This window comes from Lytechinus variegatus, chromosome 14, assembly GCF_018143015.1.
Source record: "Lytechinus variegatus isolate NC3 chromosome 14, Lvar_3.0, whole genome shotgun sequence".
Lineage (NCBI taxonomy): Eukaryota > Metazoa > Echinodermata > Echinoidea > Temnopleuroida > Toxopneustidae > Lytechinus > Lytechinus variegatus.
The window spans coordinates 26,849,349-26,868,245 of record NC_054753.1 but is presented as its reverse complement, the minus strand read 5'-3'; the positions used below and the strand labels follow the sequence as shown (position 1 = coordinate 26,868,245).

The 18,897-nt window shown below is 35.1% G+C and overlaps 1 protein-coding gene across 1 annotated transcript; it reads left to right on the top strand.

Moving 5' to 3' along the window:
- The first annotated feature begins 910 nt into the window (after positions 1-910).
- Positions 911-7,038, top strand: LOC121428099. Its single transcript, XM_041624684.1, has 4 exons — positions 911-1,207; positions 3,990-4,318; positions 5,315-5,520; positions 6,038-7,038. Exons 1-4 carry the CDS (start codon positions 1,202-1,204, stop codon positions 6,481-6,483), a joined length of 987 nt encoding a protein of 328 aa, XP_041480618.1. The 5' UTR covers positions 911-1,201; the 3' UTR covers positions 6,484-7,038.
- The last annotated feature ends 11,859 nt before the right edge of the window (positions 7,039-18,897 follow it).

Here is an 18,897-nt window from a genome sequence, read left to right as displayed (position 1 = left end):
ATTGATTTCGAATCATCGATGAATATCACATTTCGTGTACTTAATCTTTAATCAGAATTTGCTGTATTACACACTCTTTGCGTACTGTTTTGTTTATATATTGAGAAAAGGAAGAATATTTATGTAATACATGTAATGATGATAATAATAACGTCATATTTTACCCGGGGTAGCCACTTCAATTCCGAAAACTGTTTTCCAGCCGAGAATGTATCCTCATAATTGCATTGTATTCATGATCGTCTTTACTGGAAGTATCTATAAACTACATGCATATATTATTGATATATTAAAGAAATGTAACACAAACTTATGCGGTTGACCGGTGGTATTTCTTTACGATTTATTACATTGAAATTTGTTTACAAAATAATTGTACAATCGTCTCAAAGGTGTTTCATATTAAAGCCCCGTCGTAAGTTTCGAGCGGCATTACGAAAGACTGGTATCTTTTCTCTTGGTGAATGACACACATTAGATTTTCATTTTTTTATTTGGTTCCTAAGAAAGGGCCACCAGTATAACTTATTGTGTGTGTCTGTGTGTGCGGGTATGTGTGTATAGAGAGGGGGGGGGGGGGCATCAGCTCCAAGAGCCAGCTGTTTTTTTTTTTAATAATATTCAGACATTTTTTTTTTTTAATATTCAGACGTGATGCACGTGTATTCATGACGAGGATGAGTCTGTCACTAAAAAAAAAAAAACTAAGCACGAATAGTAAAAAAAAATCAATTTTAAATATTTTCTTGAAAATTGAATATTCAAATCGCCAGGTAGTCCTTATTTGCAAGAAAAACGAGCACCGAACGCCAGTTTATTTCATTTCCCCCCCCCCCCCCCTATTTCTTTTGTAATTGCTCTTTCTTAACCCTTTTCACATTTCTTATCCTTCTCTTTATTTTCTTGTACTACATTTTCTGTTTTTTTTTTCTTCGTTTTCTCTTCCTTCTCCTTTTTTTTGCGAAGAGACTTCCCCTTCAGATCCGTATTATACTCACGTAAGCATATTGTGTCACGTGACCGCGTCTTTCAATATGAAAATACACAGATCAAACATGAAACTCAATTCATATCTGTACGTGAAACCATGTGCTTGAATTCGTAAGTACGTCGTGTACGTGGCCGAAAATGTCCTGTAAATGATAGGGCAATTCATGTTCCGTTAAACGTACAGGAAACTGAATTTTACTCGGAGCTTTTTATGCTGGTAAGTATATCAATTATTTTGAATTTCAGCGTCCTTTTATCATCATATAATCATATACTATCGTGTGCATAATGATGCATCGTATGTTATCTTTGTAAGTTTGGAGTGTCGTTTCTATCAAAATTGTGACGTCAGAAGCAGGTATAATGATAGGATTTTGGTTTCGACCGACTTGGGGCGTTAATCCAAGGGGGGGGGGGTGATATCCTTCACATTCCACTTTTTTCGGAGAGGGCTTGCCTGTACTAGCATCCCCCAATTTTCCAGAAAAAAAATTACATTAATATTTTATTCATTAGATCTTTAATTTTCAAGCAGTCCATGAGTAAGCATGCATTGGCATTTTTATGTACGAATCAACAAAACATATATCATTATAATGTTCAATTAACTATCATCAGAAAAAATGGGGCGTTGCGTGAAACTTACGGTTAGACTCGAAATCAAACAAAGGAGATTAGATTAAAAACAAATGTGTAATTGAATTGCGTTCAATTGCTACTCAACAAAGAGATTTTGCACAGCGGCCTACGGAGAATTCGCAATCAGAGAAAATATATTCTTAAATGCCGTCACCCGACAAAGAGCAATTTAGATATCTTTGTCAAAAATTGGTGAACCGGAAAACAGTTTCGTCCTATAATGTCAGAGCTGACGAAACGCTGCAAATGTGATGTTTGTGCTGAATCAAAGACTAAATTGTTCTTTTGATTCACCAATTTTGACAAATGCTTCTTTGCTCTTCTTTGTCATGACGAACATCAAACTAAAAACATGACAACTAAAACCTCGGGCCCGTTGCATAAAACTTTTTACCTGAGAAAACTCATGTTGTTTTTACCGGAGTTTTTGCCCCGTGTTAAAGTCAATGGCAAAAATCAATTTTAAATATTTTCTTGAAAATTGAATATTCAAATCGCCAGGTAGTCCTTATTTGCAAGAAAAACGAGCACCGAACGCCAGTTTATTTCATTTTTTTTTGCCTATTTCTTTTGTAATTTCTCTTTCTTAACCCTTTTCACATTTCTTATCCTTCTTTTTATTTTCTTGTAGTACATTTTCTGTTTTTTTCTCTTCGTTTTCTCTTCCTTCTCCTTTTTTGCGAAGAGACTTCCCCTTCAGATCCGTATTATACTCACGTAAGCATATTGTGTCACGTGACCGCGTCTTTCAATATGAAAATACACAGATCAAACATGAAACTCAATTCATATCTGTACGTGAAACCATGTGCTTGAATTCGTAAGTACGTCGTGTACGTGGCCGAAAATGTCCTGTAAATGATAGGGCGATTCATGTTCCGTTGAACGTACAGGAAAGTGATTTTTACTCGGATTTTTTTATGCTGGTAAGTATATCAATTATTTTGAATTTCAGCGTCCTTTTATCATCATATAATCATATGCTATCGTGTGCATAATGATGCATCGTATGTTATCTTTGTAAGATTGGAGTGTCGTTTCTATCAAAATTGTGACGTCGGAAGCAGGTATAATGATAGGATTTTGGTTTCGACCGACTTGGGGCGTTAATCCGAAGGGGGGGGGGTGATATCCTTCACATTCCACTTTTTTCGGAGAGGGCTTGCCTGTACTAGCATCCCCCAATTTTCCCGGAAAAAAATTAAATTAATATTTTATTCATTAGATCTTTAATTTTCAAGCAGTCCATGAGTAAGCATGCATTGGCATTTTTATGTACGAATCAACAAAACATATATCATTATAATGTTCAATTAACTATCATCAGAAAAAATGGGGCGTTGCGTGAAACTTACGGTTAGACTCGAAATCAAACAAAGGAGATTAGATTAAAAACAAATGTGTAATTGAATTGCGTTCAATTGCTACTCAACAAAGAGATTTTGCACAGCGGCCTACGGAGAATTCGCATTCAGAGAAAATATATTCTTAAATGCCGTCACCCGACAAAGAGCAATTTAGATATCTTTGTCAAAAATTGGCGAACCGGAAAACAGTTTCGTCCTATAATGTCAGAGCTGACGAAACGCTGCAAATGTGATGTTTGTGCTGAATCAAAGACTAAATTGTTCTTTTGATTCACCAATTTTGACAAATGCTTCTTTGCTCTTCTTTGTCATGACGAACATCAGACTAAAAACATGACAACTAAAACCTGGGGCCCATTGCATAAAACTGTTTACCTGATAAAACTCAGGTTGTTTTTACCGGAGTCTTTTCCCCGTACTAAAGACAATGGCAGAAATCAGACTATATAACCTTAGTTTTCAGTTTTTACCAGAGTTGTCTCAGGTAAAAAGTTTTATGCAACAGCCCTTTGGGGTCTTTGCCGAAAAGTGACGGACTTGGAAAGCTGATCGATCTATGGTTTGGAGCTGGCATTTTTTTTTTTTAAAAGTCGTTTGTCCAAAGTCACGGAGAACACTGCTGTTCTGGGGAGCGTTTCATGAAAGGACTTGTCGGACGTTTTAATCGACAAGTCCCATTTTATCTGACAGTTACTATAGTAACAGTGCCTCTCAGCCAATCAGAACCAAGGAAATATGTCAGATCTGACAACTTGTCAGATAAAAAATGTTGATGAAACGGTCCCCTGATTCCCCGATTTTCGACAAAGACTGCTTTGCCATGAAGGGCTTTTGACAATAGATTATCTACGTCACAGAAAGCGTCTGCTAACCCTAACCCAATCTTCCTAATGTAAACGTAAAGATGTTCGGTAACGTACGTTGCGTGTAACATGAGTTTCTTGCAACGTACGCCCCATACATGCCATATCCCATTTTGCAAACAATCCACAGAATGAAAGAACACAACCAGAAGACGAGCCCCAATCAACTGCAGGAAACTTTGAAATGTGTTCTACAAAAGGTGACGATACGAGCAGGACGATCCTTTGGTGTGCACCACGTGCCATCTCGACTGCTGTGGCCAAATGCCTGAGCTTCATCGAGGATTGTGAGGTATGGTTCGAACTTTACAGCTACGCTAGAGCCGCAAGGGTGGAATACAAGTACCAAACCCAACTTGACATCCCGATGGAGTACCTGGGAAACGAAGAGATCTTCCAGAAGGTCAAAGGAATGATAGACATCTTGGCAAACACCCCGTTTGAAGCCGATCGACTCCCGTAAGTTTTGTGGCCGTCGATTTCTTTGTAAACGGTATAAGATTATATATTTGCATGTTCGTTAATATCAGTGCAGTGCTTCAGTTGTTGATATTTCTTGAGCATTGGGGCCAGCCTCGATCAGGGTCAGATATGAGCCATTGACCTTGTTCTTGCTCTTGGACGTCTAGTCACTGACATTGGCCTTAGATGTGTAAAGTCATTGGCTTTGGCCTTTCGGTAGTTCATCACACCAGGCCGGGATAGGACTACTAGTAACCATATATTCCTACATTTATATTTTTAACGTACAATCATTTGTAAGGTTTTGAAGACGGTCCTTGTGCTCGGCCTCGAGGAAAATCATGTCGCTCTGGAACTGTTATTAACCTCGACTTCCAGCCCTATGTAGAACGTATTATTCCGACCATCTTCACTATACCAGCTAAAGATATATGACGACAAGGTGCTATTTAGTATTAAATGCAGGGCGCTGAGAACGTTTTTTTTTAATCAGGGGGTGAGAGCTCAAATTTGACAAACACCCCCTCCCCCTCACCACCAAAAAAAAAATACAAACTGAAGGTAATTTTCGTCCCGGTATAATTTTACAAGGAACAAAAAAAGGGGGATTCACTACCAATAAATGTAGGTCATTTTGGTTACAGTTTTGCTACCAGATTTTCACGGGGTACCTCCTTTGGAGAACAGCACATGCAGCAACCCAGCTTCCCAAGGCCATGTTAAAATGTCAGTCCATCAAGGATTTTTTGTTTACCTGACTCAACAAACAGTTAATGCAACAACTTGGGAAATTATAATCGGGATCAGATGGGTTCAAACCAACACCCCTCCTTGTGGAAGATTTGACGAATCAGAACGTTAAATATTCAAATTAGTCAATGACCACCATAGGGGAGCATGTTATCAATATGAATGAAAATGGGGTTCCTGGCATTTACGCTTTTTCCTTTCTCTCCAAAGAAATGTTGTCGTTTCTTTGTTTTTCTTTTGCAGATATGGATCAATAAAGCGTCTCCTTGAAGATTCTACCGCTAAACACGTTTTTGCCAAAGATATGGGAATGGCTATGACAGAGGGGTATAGGGACTACCTACCGAAGGGGTATCGACACACCTTTCTTATAAGACACCCATACCGTGCCTTACTATCTTATCGCAAGATGATATACAACCACTTCTCTGGTCTTGGACTTTTTGAAGGTAGGCTATTTATGTTCGCCGTGCGCCTGTAATCCAAGCTACGTGGGGGAAGTTCCAAATTGATGCAGAAGGTTTGAGGTTCGAGCCCTGGTCACGTCTTTCGGATAGTGACCCAAGCATAGATATTCATATCTGATCGATTCCCACCCGGAAAGGCTCAATTACACACACACACACAAGCCCCTGATTTTAGGGAACTACGCCTTCTTCTGCTAACAAATCTTTTTTAAATTTCAACATTTATATTCCTTCATGAAATATGTTATTTTGTAAAAATTCAAGAAATTCATTTTGAGGTAACAACTTAGTATGAAATTAATTTGAATTGGAAAAAGAAATTTGATTAAGACGAAGTAGGTCATTCCTAACAAGTTGTCTTTCTCCGACAGATATGGCCCTAGAAGCGACAGATGCCGATAAATGCCACCAAATGAATAAAAAAAGGGATTCAAGAAATCATAAAGTAATAATGATTTTTTTAATCACTATCATCATTACCATTCATTCCTGTTGACAGGTGACGCAGCCGACGAAAATAAGTTCGATATCGAGCGCGATGACCGATTCTTGCCATCTGGTTACTTCCTCAAGGAACTCTACGATTTCTGGAGGTATCTCCAAGATACAAATATCGATCGCAATCCGATCGTCATCGACGCTGATGATCTGTTATCAAACCCTCGTGGGGTTCTCTCAGCTTACTGTCATGCCGTGGGGCTGCCGTACGGCGACCGTTTATTAACATGGGACGCCTCAACCGAGGCATTTACCAAGATGGTGGCTCCAGGTGACAGGCTTATAATGGATATGGTTCATTTCTACGGGACTGCTATGAAAAGCACGTGTTTCCTCCCGCCCAAAACGATGCCGTCACGTGACGAACTGCCTCCTGACGTCATCAGGTGCTCTGACAAGGTTGTGAAATATTACGATGAAATGTACGATAGGCGACTCAAGATTTAAGGGAATAGTGAAGAAAGAAGTTCCATTACAATCTTCTTTGATTTGCCTTGTAAAAATATGCAAGGAAATTCTTCCTGTCCGACATCATACAAACGATTAATGTCCATCAAAACCAATTCTCCATCTTGTATTTTAGACCGACCAGCACCTGTTCTAGGCCAAGAGCATTAGGCCGAGATGGGCTTAAGAATGAAAATTTCAGGTAACAATCTGACTTTTTTCAGGAAAGTTCCAGGAATATGTCTCGAATAACATACTAAAAGTCTTCACAAATCCTCCTTGGAGATTTTCTGTAATCCAAGATGGTATCCACTATAGAAATCCAATGTTGGTGTTCATTTCATTCTTTAAATGGTGAAAATGTTTATTGATAAATAATGTCAAGTCTATGAAATGTGAAAGATTGTATAATTCAAACAATAAACAGCGAATGAAATAGTGAGTGATGGACATCATCGACTCTCTCGTTTGCATGTCATTGTCTTGTGCATGAAAAATTGGTTTGTGAAATAAGCGAAACTTTAAAATGTCATAACTTTCTTGTTTTACATCCGATTTTGATGAAATTTTCAGCGTTATGCTTGTTTGATTTTTGTATATTGATTCAAATGAACATTTTTCTGGGAGTGGACTTGACCTTTAAAAGATGGGAGTTTTTGTAACCTGTTTGGCGTTCAACGATTTGAGGGATAGAGCAACGTCGATCAGGCTCTGTACAGTGGCTGCCGGGTTCATATAAATTTGGCAAAAATGAATTTTCGGAATATTTCTATTATATATTCTCAAATTTCTGTTTTATTTGTAAATAAAAAAGCCTTAATTACCATGATTGCCTATTGCGGTTTAAATAAATGCCTATTTCATAAAACACGTTAAGATTAAGGGACAGAGAGAAGAGAGTGAGAAAGGGGAAGAGAGGGAAAGAGTGGAAGGAAGACAAAGACTGGTGGATGGAGAGAGAGAAAGAAAGAAAGAAATAAAGAAAGAAAGAAATAAAGAAAGAAAGAAAGAAAGTAAGAAAGAAAAAGAAAGAAAGAAAGTTAGAAAGTTAGAAAGAAAAAGAAAGAATGAAAGAAAGAAGAAAGAAAGAAAGAAAGAAAGAAAGAAGAAAGAAAGAAAGAAAGAAAGGAAGGAAGGAAGAAAGAAAGAAAGAAGAAAGGAAGGAAGAAAGAAAAAAAGAAAGAAAGAGAGAGAGAGGGGATGAAGAGAGAAAGAAAGAGGGGGTGAAGACATGGACTTGCGAATGCAATCATGGCAATGGGGACGGATTCTACAACATAGAAATTCTATTGATATTGCCCGTCAAGTTACCATGAACGGCATAGATGTCTTTGTCGGAAATTGGTGCACCGGGACAGCAGATTCGGGGCTGAAGAAACATTCCACATACACTGTTAAAAAAACCCTGATTTTACAGAAAAATAAAAGAAGATTTTGCAGAAAGCAATACCAGAATCATTCTTTAAATTCATGAAACAGGAATTTTTCTGCAATTTAACAGAACAGGTCTGTTAGAAAAAGGGGAAAAGAGTGTTTTATTTAAGGAAATTTGTAAGATTACACACACCAAATACCAATTTCCTGTAAGATTACGCAATCTGGTAAGATTACAGGTGTTCTCGAGACTCTGCTGCAGGAACTTCACTGTTAGAAAAAATAGAAGAAGTTCCTGCAGCAGAGTCTCGAGAACACCTGTAATCTTACCGAATTGCGTAATCTTACAGGAAATTGGTATTTGATGTATGGAATCTTACAAATTTCCTTGAATAAAACACTCTTTTCCCCTTTTTTAAACAGACCTGTTCTGTTAAGTTGCAGAAAAATTCTCGTTTTATGAATTTACAGAATGATTATTACGCAATTCGGTAAGATTACAGGTGTTCTCGAGACTCTGCTGCAGGAACTTCTTTTATTTTTTCTAACAGTGTTCTTTTAGTTTAAGGATAAATTTTCTAACAGTGTATGAAGTTTGTCCAGGACGACACCGCTGTTTTGCTTTCCCGACTTCCGACAAAGACTGCTTTGTCATGAAGGTTTTTTGACGATGGATTCTCTACGTTCCAAAGAGCGTCTGCGTAGTGGTTGCAAAAATTACTTCTCAAACGGACATTCACAATGGGGAAAGTATAAATAGGAGTATACAGCAAAAACTGTGGTGTTAACCGGTGTACATAGAGGACCACACCAGTTATTTTACACCGGTGTTTAATTGGTGGTGTTAGTTTTACACATATAGGTGTTATTGCAACACATATGGTTGTTTCGTTTACACTCTTTGGTATTATGTTCAATCTCTAGGGTGTTATTTTAACACCTCAGGTGTGGTCCTCTATCAACACCCATTGGTGTCAGTTTTAACACCACAGTTTTTAGCTTTCCGCATCATCCATGCATTCCAAAGATTAAAAAGAAGGAAAGTTACCGATTCCTTCTAGGTTTTTGTATTCGAACTTTATCAAATAAAAATGAATAAAACAGCGAAAAAATGACTCCTGTATCGAAATTATTCCCTTCTTGAAAAACGAAGCAGATTCCCACCTGTCAAGGTCACTGTGAGGTCTTGTATTCATCGCCCAATGGACCTACATATCAACTTTCATGTCTACCCTTCAACCTTTACACAGGGGGGGGGGGGGGCTACTCAATCTCTGGGTCGTCAATTATATGTCGTTACATATTTCAGGTCTTCTTTTGTATATACATGTATATTGGAATCCTGATAAATTTATCGTCGTCGTTGTCGTTATTACTAGCATCATCATCGCCATTATTGTTTGTCATCATAACTATAAAGATCCTTTTTTCATTATTGTCATGACATATAATCATTGATCATGTTGATGGTATCGTTATCATTACTTTTTATATACGTATACTCGTATCGACTTTGACGGGTCTATGAATAAAATAATGGATAAATTGAACATTATGAATGACGGAATCTCTAACTTGAGAGCGGAATTAGGAGCTGTTCGAAAAACTACCACGGATCTACAAAAATTTGCAGAGGATACGTCGGCGAGAATCGCGCATTTGGAGAATGTGGTGCTACCTAAAATGGATGAGAACGCCCATGAGTCAGAGACCAAGCTAACAGATGCAATTACTAGTCTTGAAATACATGAGCGGAAACTCAACTTGCTGTTCTACGGAATCAAATCAACACCCGGAGCGCCCAAGACATCAAAGAATGCTTTACATGATGTTCGCGTCGCCATTTCTACGCTAGGATTCTCTCAAGAGAAGGTGAATGCAATGTATTTTGTGAACGCGCATCAACTCCCACGCAAGCCCTACCCAGGAAGCAGCCAAGAACGCCAAACGCCGGACCCGATAATTGCTAGGTTTGGATCAATGTTTGACCGCGACGAAGTCCTACAAGCTTTCGAGAGCAAGGTTCGCGACAAAAATTCTCGTCCTGGATTCACTATCCGCACGGATCTGCCCCCACATCTCAAGGCCAAGCGATTTCAACTTGAGAAATTAGCTTATTCACTACGCAAAGACAAGGGTAAATCTACCAGAATTCGCCTCATCGGTACAAAGCTTCAACTAGAAACACGGGACAAGGGTAAAGCCGCAGCTCCGTGGGACATATACACAGAGTAAGCTCCGTGAAACTGGTGAGAAATCTATGCCTTCAATCACTATATTGTATTTTACTCACCACTATGCCTTGTGTATCCATCTACAAACGTATAAACTATAAGTTAAAGTACAAAAATATTTCATGATGGCACTTGTTTTCGCTTTATAACAGCGACTGGTGAGAAGTCAACGCTTTTTCTCCGATTAACATATCTACTTTCATATTCCGTATGATTTTTCTATGTATAAAATATTACTTACAAAACAAACTATAGGCCTACCGGACCATGATGACATTTTCTTTGCTCTGTAATGACTCTTTGCCAAACTAGTGAATCCCTGCTTCACATATCTCTGAGTCATATCATGGAATCAGCATGATTACTCTGACCATAGGTCCATGCTCTGACATGCTGGATGTGACCATGCTGATTCTATATTACACCTGTCAAAATGGCTCTTTGTACAAGTTTCTTTGTTGTTGATATTAACCATAGCAACATAAAAGTGTGAAAAGAAATTCAGCAATCAAATTCCAAAAAAAGAAAACCATTTTTCCAAAAGGTATATTCATAACCTCTTTTTTTGCTCGCATATCGGATTTTATAATTCAATTTCTGGTGATTAAGTTCTGTAACCAATCATATGTTGTACACATACAGAATGTGGAGCTGACATTAAATGATCCACTGTTTACAGATGTTTTAACAAAATCACACTTAAATTTATCTGTACAGCTTTGGCCGTTGCTCTGTGTTGTTTGTTTCTCAGTGTTGTTTACATTGAAAATTTATTAAACATGTAAAGAATAAACAATGTAAAATGATAAAATGATAAATTTTTTGAGAAATGCAATTCTGAGAAACACCTGTACAGCTTTGGCCTTTGCTTAATTCTTTAGCATGGAATTAGCATGGTTACTTTGGATGTGAGGGGTAATGATTCTCTGTTACATCTGTGGCTCTATGTACAGGTTTTTTTTTTTCCTACTGATATAAATCATAACATCAACAAAGGCATTAACAAATGTGAAAAGAAAGATGAAATAATAACTTTCTGATTTTTTTTTTCTCTCTAACAGCAAAACCATATCCCTTTGTTCTTGCATACTATATATTGACACTTTCTAGTGAAACTCTGTCTCCAACCAATCTGTTATTTTGTTTACATAACAGAATTCAATTCTTTCTTTCAATTCATTTCAGCAGGTGAACATTTGTATTTAATAAGACTCAAATGCATGTTCCTACCAAAAATAACCTTGGTTTTTGTAAGTCTGTGCCTAAATATTCCAGGCATTTTGAAAGAAAAAGGAAATAAAAACCAACGGACTCAATGCAAATATTAGTTTGTATCGGATATGCAGGTTCTTTTACAGTGATGGACACATCTGATATTGGAACAAGTACAATGCACACTATTCAGAAAAATCCTGGTCATTATCACTATTTTACATCTTGCTAGTTAGTTACCCATGATGTATCAAATTAAGTAAAACAATATTGAAAGGAAATAGGTCACCACCATTGATTTCAGATTTACTATATTTCTTATGGTGATTGCTAAAACTCAATATTTTAGATGGACCTGACATTGAATGCTCAATTGTTTAAAAATAGTCTGAACAGAATCACACTTAAATTTATCTGTACAGCACTGGCCGTTGCTCTGTAGTGATTATTTCTTAGTATTGTTGACATTGAAGATTTATCTTATATTTCATAGTAAATTCCATCTTACATATAAAGAATAAACAAAATACAATAACAACTATGAATAAGAACAGATAAATACAATTCTGAAAACTAAAGCTAAAGCAATATGTATTTTGTACAGCTTAGGCCAGTGCTTGATTTCTTAGCATGGAATTTGCATAATTACATTAAAGTGTGGTCATGGTGTTTTTATGATCATCATCACTATCCTATATCTTGCTAGTTAGTTACCTTTGACGTATAAAACAAGGTAAAAACAGTACTGAAAGGAAAAGATCACCATCATTGGATGATTTTAGATTTATAATATTCCTTATGGTGATTGCTAAAACACAATATTTTAGGTGGACCTGACATTGAATGCTCAATTGTTTAAAAATAGTCTGAACAGAATCACACTTAAATTTATCTATACAGCATTGGCCGTTGCTCTTTAGTGATTATTTCTCAGGATTGTTGACATTGAAGATTTATCTTATATTTCATAGTAAATTTCATCTTACATATAAAGAATAAACAAAATATAATAACAAATATGAATAAGAACAGATAAATACAATTCTGAGAACTAAAGCTAATGAAATATGTATTTTGTACAGCTTAGGCCATTGCTTGATTCCTTAACATGGGATTTTCATAATTACTTTAAAGTGTGGTCATGATGATTTTATGATCATCAACACTATTTTACTTCCTGTAAGTTAGTTTACCCCTTAGTTATCAAACAAGGTGAAAACAATATTGAAAGGAAAATGTTCACCTCCATTGGACGATTTCAGATTTACAATACTTATCATGCATGTTACATGTATGTCTATGGCATTAAGTATGAACATGGAGCTATTAATGAATATGATGAGTGCAAACAGTCTATATATTATTATAGGTTGAACTGACTCTGAATGCCTGTCAGTTTACAAATGTCTGAATTGAAACACCTAAATTTATCTGTACAGCTCTGGCCATTGTTCTTCAGTGATTGTTTCTCAGGATTGTTGTCATTCAAGTTTTACTTTTATTTCATAGTAAAATTACTTTTCATCTAACATGTAATGAATAAGCAAATATAACAACAACCATGAATAATTCTGAGAAATAAAGCTATATAATTTTCATTATGTACAGCTTAGGCCTTTGCTTGATTAATTAGCATTGAATCAGCATGATTGCTCTGGATGTGACAAAATCATATTTTGTATACATGAAATAGAATATGGAGCTGACATTGAATGATACGTTGTTTACAGACGTTTGAATCAAAATCACACTTAATTTATCTGTACAGCTTTGGCCATTGCTATGTGGTGATTGCTTCTCAGTATTGTTGACATTGAAAATTTTCTCTGTTTTCCATAGCAAACGACCTTTCATTAAATATATAAAGAACATACAATACAAAATTATAAATTTATAGATGAAATACAATTCTGAGAAAAAGCTGTACAGCTTTTGGCCTTTGCTTGATTCCTTAGCATGGAATTAGCATGATTGCTTTGGATGTGGTCGTGATGATTCAGTGTTATACATGTGGCGTTATGCACTGATATATTTTTTTTCCTTTTTCCTTTTTCCCCTGCTGATAATTATAACATAATCAACAATAGACAGTGACAGATGGGAAAAGAAAGTTATAAAATAATGACTTTATGTTATGTTTTTCTCAAGTATATTGATACTCATTTTGTGCTTGCATACTGGATTTTACATCTCACTTTTGGTGAAAGTATGCCTCCAACCAATGATACTTTGGACATAATGAAACTTAATTGAGTTGCCTTCTTTTTATTTACTTTGAAAATTTGTATCTAGCAAATCTTAATTACTTTGTAATATAAATTACAAATTATATCTTTGTGAAAATATTCCATTCATATTTAAAGAGGAAAAAATGTTAATTAATTGGACTCTATGCAAATATAGATTTCCTTTTTTGGTAATCTTATTCCAATCATTCATAATACAAATACCAGCCAGTATACCAGTTTTCTTTTTTGCTTTTTGTGATGCTTTACTGCCTTTAATCCAGGCTCAGCATATATTAATTTTAACGTATAATAAAAAAAAAAGAAAGATAAATACTCATGAAAATGTAAGTTTTATCTTGTTCAATTGCTTTTAACTTCCAAAAAGTGAATTCTGTCTTGTTTTGTGACAAGACAATCTAAACAGATTGTAACATGTTCTTTCGATTCGTATACTTATAAATTGAACTTCAGAAGGAAAATAGTGAAAGCATTCAAAGCCCTATATTTTATTTTACTTATTATTTAACTTATTACATTTGATGCAGACGCATCCACTTAATTTCCATTTGCTTTACTATGGCTCCTTTTTGTGTTATATATGATGAATTTTGTTGTTGGATTAAGACGCACAATGTTATTAATTTTGTATCAAATTAATATAATTACAAGGGCGAACTGTTCTTCTTTACATAACTTTCCATTTTCTGTCAACATCATTCTCTTTTACCAACCTTCTAGTGGGCGTGATGTTGCTTTGTATACAAATAGACGTACAACTCACTTTCAATATCTTCTCATTCTGTTCGTGCTCATTCAATATGCAACAACAATGCACATATGTTATTACGTAATCTATCCGAAAGCTACAGCTACAATATACATAAAATGCAACCTAAAAGATCTTAATAATAGTTGTCAAAGGTATCTGTCAGGGTGTAAATTCCTACATGATAAAACGTTGCATTCTCATGACGATGATGGGTGAACCCATACAAGAATTTCAAGACTTGTTACATAGTCAACAATATTGTTACATGTGTAAGCAAATATGTCTAAATCACGACTGGAACAATTATTTTTCCTGTTGTAAACGCTGTTTTGAACACCTATTCCCTTTTAACCAATTAAATAACAATGAGCTTGATGATGTAATATCGGCTGACGAACCCCCAGAAAACAATTTTGACAGGCTTTCTCATTTACATTTTGATCCTTTTTTAGCACATGAAAGTATTATCCAAAACAATGATGTTGACCCTGACTTCCAATTCTTTACTGAAAGTTCAAATGACTCTCGTTACTACAGCTCTGAGGAATTCAATGAAATATTTGGGAATGTTGATGTTCCGAGCAGTGGAAAATTTTCCAGCGTTCACTTCAATGCTAGAAGTCTTTTAAATTCTTTTGATGACATTACAACCTGTCTTAAATCTTTGGACTTTACATTTGATATAATTGCCATTTCCGAAACCTGGCTAAGATTCGAAAGTCCCCTTGTATATATGCCCAACTATACTTTCGTTTGTAACAATAGAAAATATTCCAGAGGCGGTGGAGTTGGAATGTATGTACATGAATCTTTTAATTTCTTAGAACGCAATGACCTTAACTTAAGCGAAACAACATGTGATTCTCTATTTGTCGAACTGGAACAGTGCGCAGGGAAAAATATAATTGTTGGAACCTTGTACAGAGCCCCATCTTTAGACATTAATGAATTTATCGAGGAGTTCGATAGCCTTTTGATTCGTCTTTCCAGGGAAAACAAACGGATATTTTTGATGGGTGATCTAAATATAGATATTTTAAAGCATAATTCTAGTTCTCAAATTAAAAACTTTGTAAACTGTCTTTTTAGTAATTTTTTTCTCCCTATAATTCATCGGCCCACCAGAATTACACAAACAAGTGCTACCCTTTTAGATAATGTTTTGACTAATCAATTTGATTTACATACTTTAGGTGGATTGTTATACTCAGACGTGTCAGATCACTTACCAATATTTCACGTAACCGACATGAATGTTATTAAAACTAAATCGAAAGATCACGCGGTACCTCGTAGGGCTTTTACGGCATGCAATATTGCGAAATTTAAAAATGAAATTGAAAATTCAAATTGGGGTGACATTTTAGATATGCAAGATACGAATCAAGCATATGAAACATTCATAACCAAATTCCGTGCAATGTATGATAGTAATTTTCCATTGAAAAAAACATCTAGAAAGAAAATTAAACTTAAATGCTGGATGACCGATGGATTGCTTCAAACTATTCGTTATAAAAACAGTCTTTATAAAAAATATATCCATAAACCAACAGTTCGAAACGAAACTAAATACAAAGACTCTCTTAAAAACGTTAACTTTTTGAAACGACAGGCTAAAAAATGTTATTATAAATGTAAATTTGAAGAATATAGAAATAATATAAACCGTACGTGGCAATTAATCAAATCAATATTGAATAAAAATAGAAAAACCACCCCCAACTCTTTAGTTTGTGATGGAAGTGTATCGACAGACCCACTCCAAATAGCAAATACTTTTAATGATTTCTTTGTTGAAATTGGTCCTAGGCTAGCTAACACCACTCCTCAAAATTATACAGATTTCAAAACGTATCTACCTGAACCAAATTCTAAATCATTGTTTTTCAGTCCGGTAACCCAACGTGAAATATGTAATATTGTCATGCGTTTTGGTAATAACAAGGCCCCGGGTCTAGACGATTGCTCTCCTAAGATTGTCAAACTTGTAATCGAATTAATAAGCGAACCTTTGTGTCATATATTTAATCTATCACTTGCGTCTGGGATATTTCCAGATAAAATGAAAACTGCAAGAATTTCTCCAATTTTCAAAACCGGTAATAGAGAACAGGTTAATAATTACAGGCCCATATCAGTCCTTTCTATTTTTTCCAAAATATTGGAAAAGGTTATTTATAAAAGGACCTATAATTTTCTTGAAAAAAATAATTGTCTTTTTAAATCTCAATACGGTTTCCGTAGTGACCATTCAACAGAACTGGCTGTCCTTGAATTAACAAATAAAATCATTGACTCTTTTGAACGCGATTCATTCGCGATTGGAATATTTATTGACCTGTCAAAAGCGTTTGACACGATTGATCATACTATACTTTTAACTAAACTAGATAACTATGGTATTCGTGGGACTACCCTTGATCTTTTCTCTAGCTACCTCTTAAATCGTAAGCAATGTACTTTATATAACTCTGTTCAATCCGAATATAGGACAATTACATGTGGAGTTCCACAAGGGTCATTACTAGGCCCGCTCTTATTCATTTTATTTATCAATGACATATATCGTTCATCAAACCTTCTTTCCTTTATCATGTACGCTGACGATACAAACATAGTTTATTCTGATAAAAATCTTTACCACTTGTGTGAAACTGTTAATACCGAATTGAGTAATGTCTGTAAATGGTTCAGTGCAAACAAACTCACAATCAATTACAAAAAATGCAATTACATTATTTTCCGTAACTCTACAAGGCATATAGATTTTAATCATGTTGAAGTTAGGCTTAATAACCAAATTATTCCCAGAGTTGAAAATACAAAATTTCTTGGTATTATCATTGACAGTAATTTAACATGGTCACATCACATAAATGAAATTGAAAACAAGGTAGCGAAAAATATCGGAATTATATATCGCCTAAGCTTTTATCTTCCAAAACCGGTTCTACGTACATTATATTGCTCTCTAATCTTGCCATATTTTTATTATTGTAATTTGGTCTGGGCTAACACATACCAAACCCATCTTAAAAAATTATGTTCCCTTCAAAATAAAATTGTGCGTATAATTTCTGTGAACGACATCATACCACCAACAGACACGAAATCTTTATTTCATTCCCAGAAACTGCTGAAATTTAACGACATCAATAAACTTCAGCAATGTAATTTTATGTACAGGTGTTTAAATTCTCAAATTCCAGAAAATTTTCGTGATTTCTTTACGCATGTATCAAATATACATCATTTTGATACCCGAACAAATAACCAAATATATATTCCTAAACACAAAAAGATTATCTTTCAACACAACATCCGTTATTCTGGCCCCAAAATATGGAATGATCTTCCAGACTTCATAAAAAAATCCTTGTCAGCAACTAGCTTAAAATTTAAGATTAAAAAATCAATTTTATCATCCTATGCTTGAATATCATAATACCTTACATTCCTTTTGATCTTAAGTTAACATGAATAATGTGCAAATGTTGCGGCATTATTATTTTTATCTCTCCCTCTCTCCATCATACATTGTTGTACGCTCTACTTGCTCGGTACTCGGTAACTCATGCCCGCCCGCCTTCCTGCTCACTTCTCCCTCTCTCGTTTTCTTCCCGTTTTCTTTTCTACTTCTCTTCTCCTTTCCTCGCCCTTCTTATCTTTGTATTGTATTTTGTGTATTGTATATATTTGTCCATAGGCGTATCCCGCCACAAGCATTATGCTTCTAGGGACATACGCCTTCCTCTTTACACATAAGTTGTTTATATTTATATTCTTTATAGAAATTGATTTGAAGTGTATTCTTGTGAACAATAATGAATGTAACTTTGTAAAATGGAGGAAAATAAATGTTTATTTGAATTGAATTGAATTGAATTTATATATACCTTTATAGGTTTTATCTCTGATATTTGTTCGTTAAACTCATCTGGTAGTGGTACCATGCAGTGTCTTAGAATATTATTTCATGATGTGCATAATGTATACGAGTTTCAGAAATTTGTTTGAATTATTATTTACAATTGTTACTTTGTAAACTACTTTGTATGAAATTTGATTTAAGCGAAAAACAACAAAACATCTTTAAGAAACTGTTATGGTAATTCATTAATATGATTATTGTTAAAATGTGTATAGCTTTGGTAAAGGGTCAATAATGTGATTGATAATCGAATATCATCTAATATGACAGTCTTACTGAAGCGTAGAGACCGTTAGATATTTTTCCAACTGCACTTCTCTGAGAAAATTTCAAATATTCAAATCTTGGATATATAGCACCCTCTCTCGGCGATGCTTGTTTTAAATTTAAAAAATGGGCATTCAAGCACTTATCTTATAAATTTAGTGATTAGATATCCAAAAGTTACAGACAAAGAACATATCTTGAAAGTTTCAGCCCATTCCATGATTTGGAATAGGATTTAATTGAAAGACAAAAACACACAGATATTTTGATTTGATCGGGTGACCCGATAAAGTTAAATTTCCATGTAAAATCACAAAATTTATCCTGTAAAACACATTTTCATTTCATATCCTCCACATCATAACTGTTAGAGGGCATATCCATTCATATTAGCTA

Bases quoted from the DNA above. Each gene is read 5' to 3' on its own strand.
- LOC121428099 (XM_041624684.1), top strand. The intron at 4,319-5,314 runs GTAAGTTTTGTG...TTTCTTTTGCAG, and splicing joins TTTGAAGCCGATCGACTCCC to ATATGGATCAATAAAGCGTC. The intron at 5,521-6,037 runs GTAGGCTATTTA...TCCTGTTGACAG, and splicing joins TGGTCTTGGACTTTTTGAAG to GTGACGCAGCCGACGAAAAT.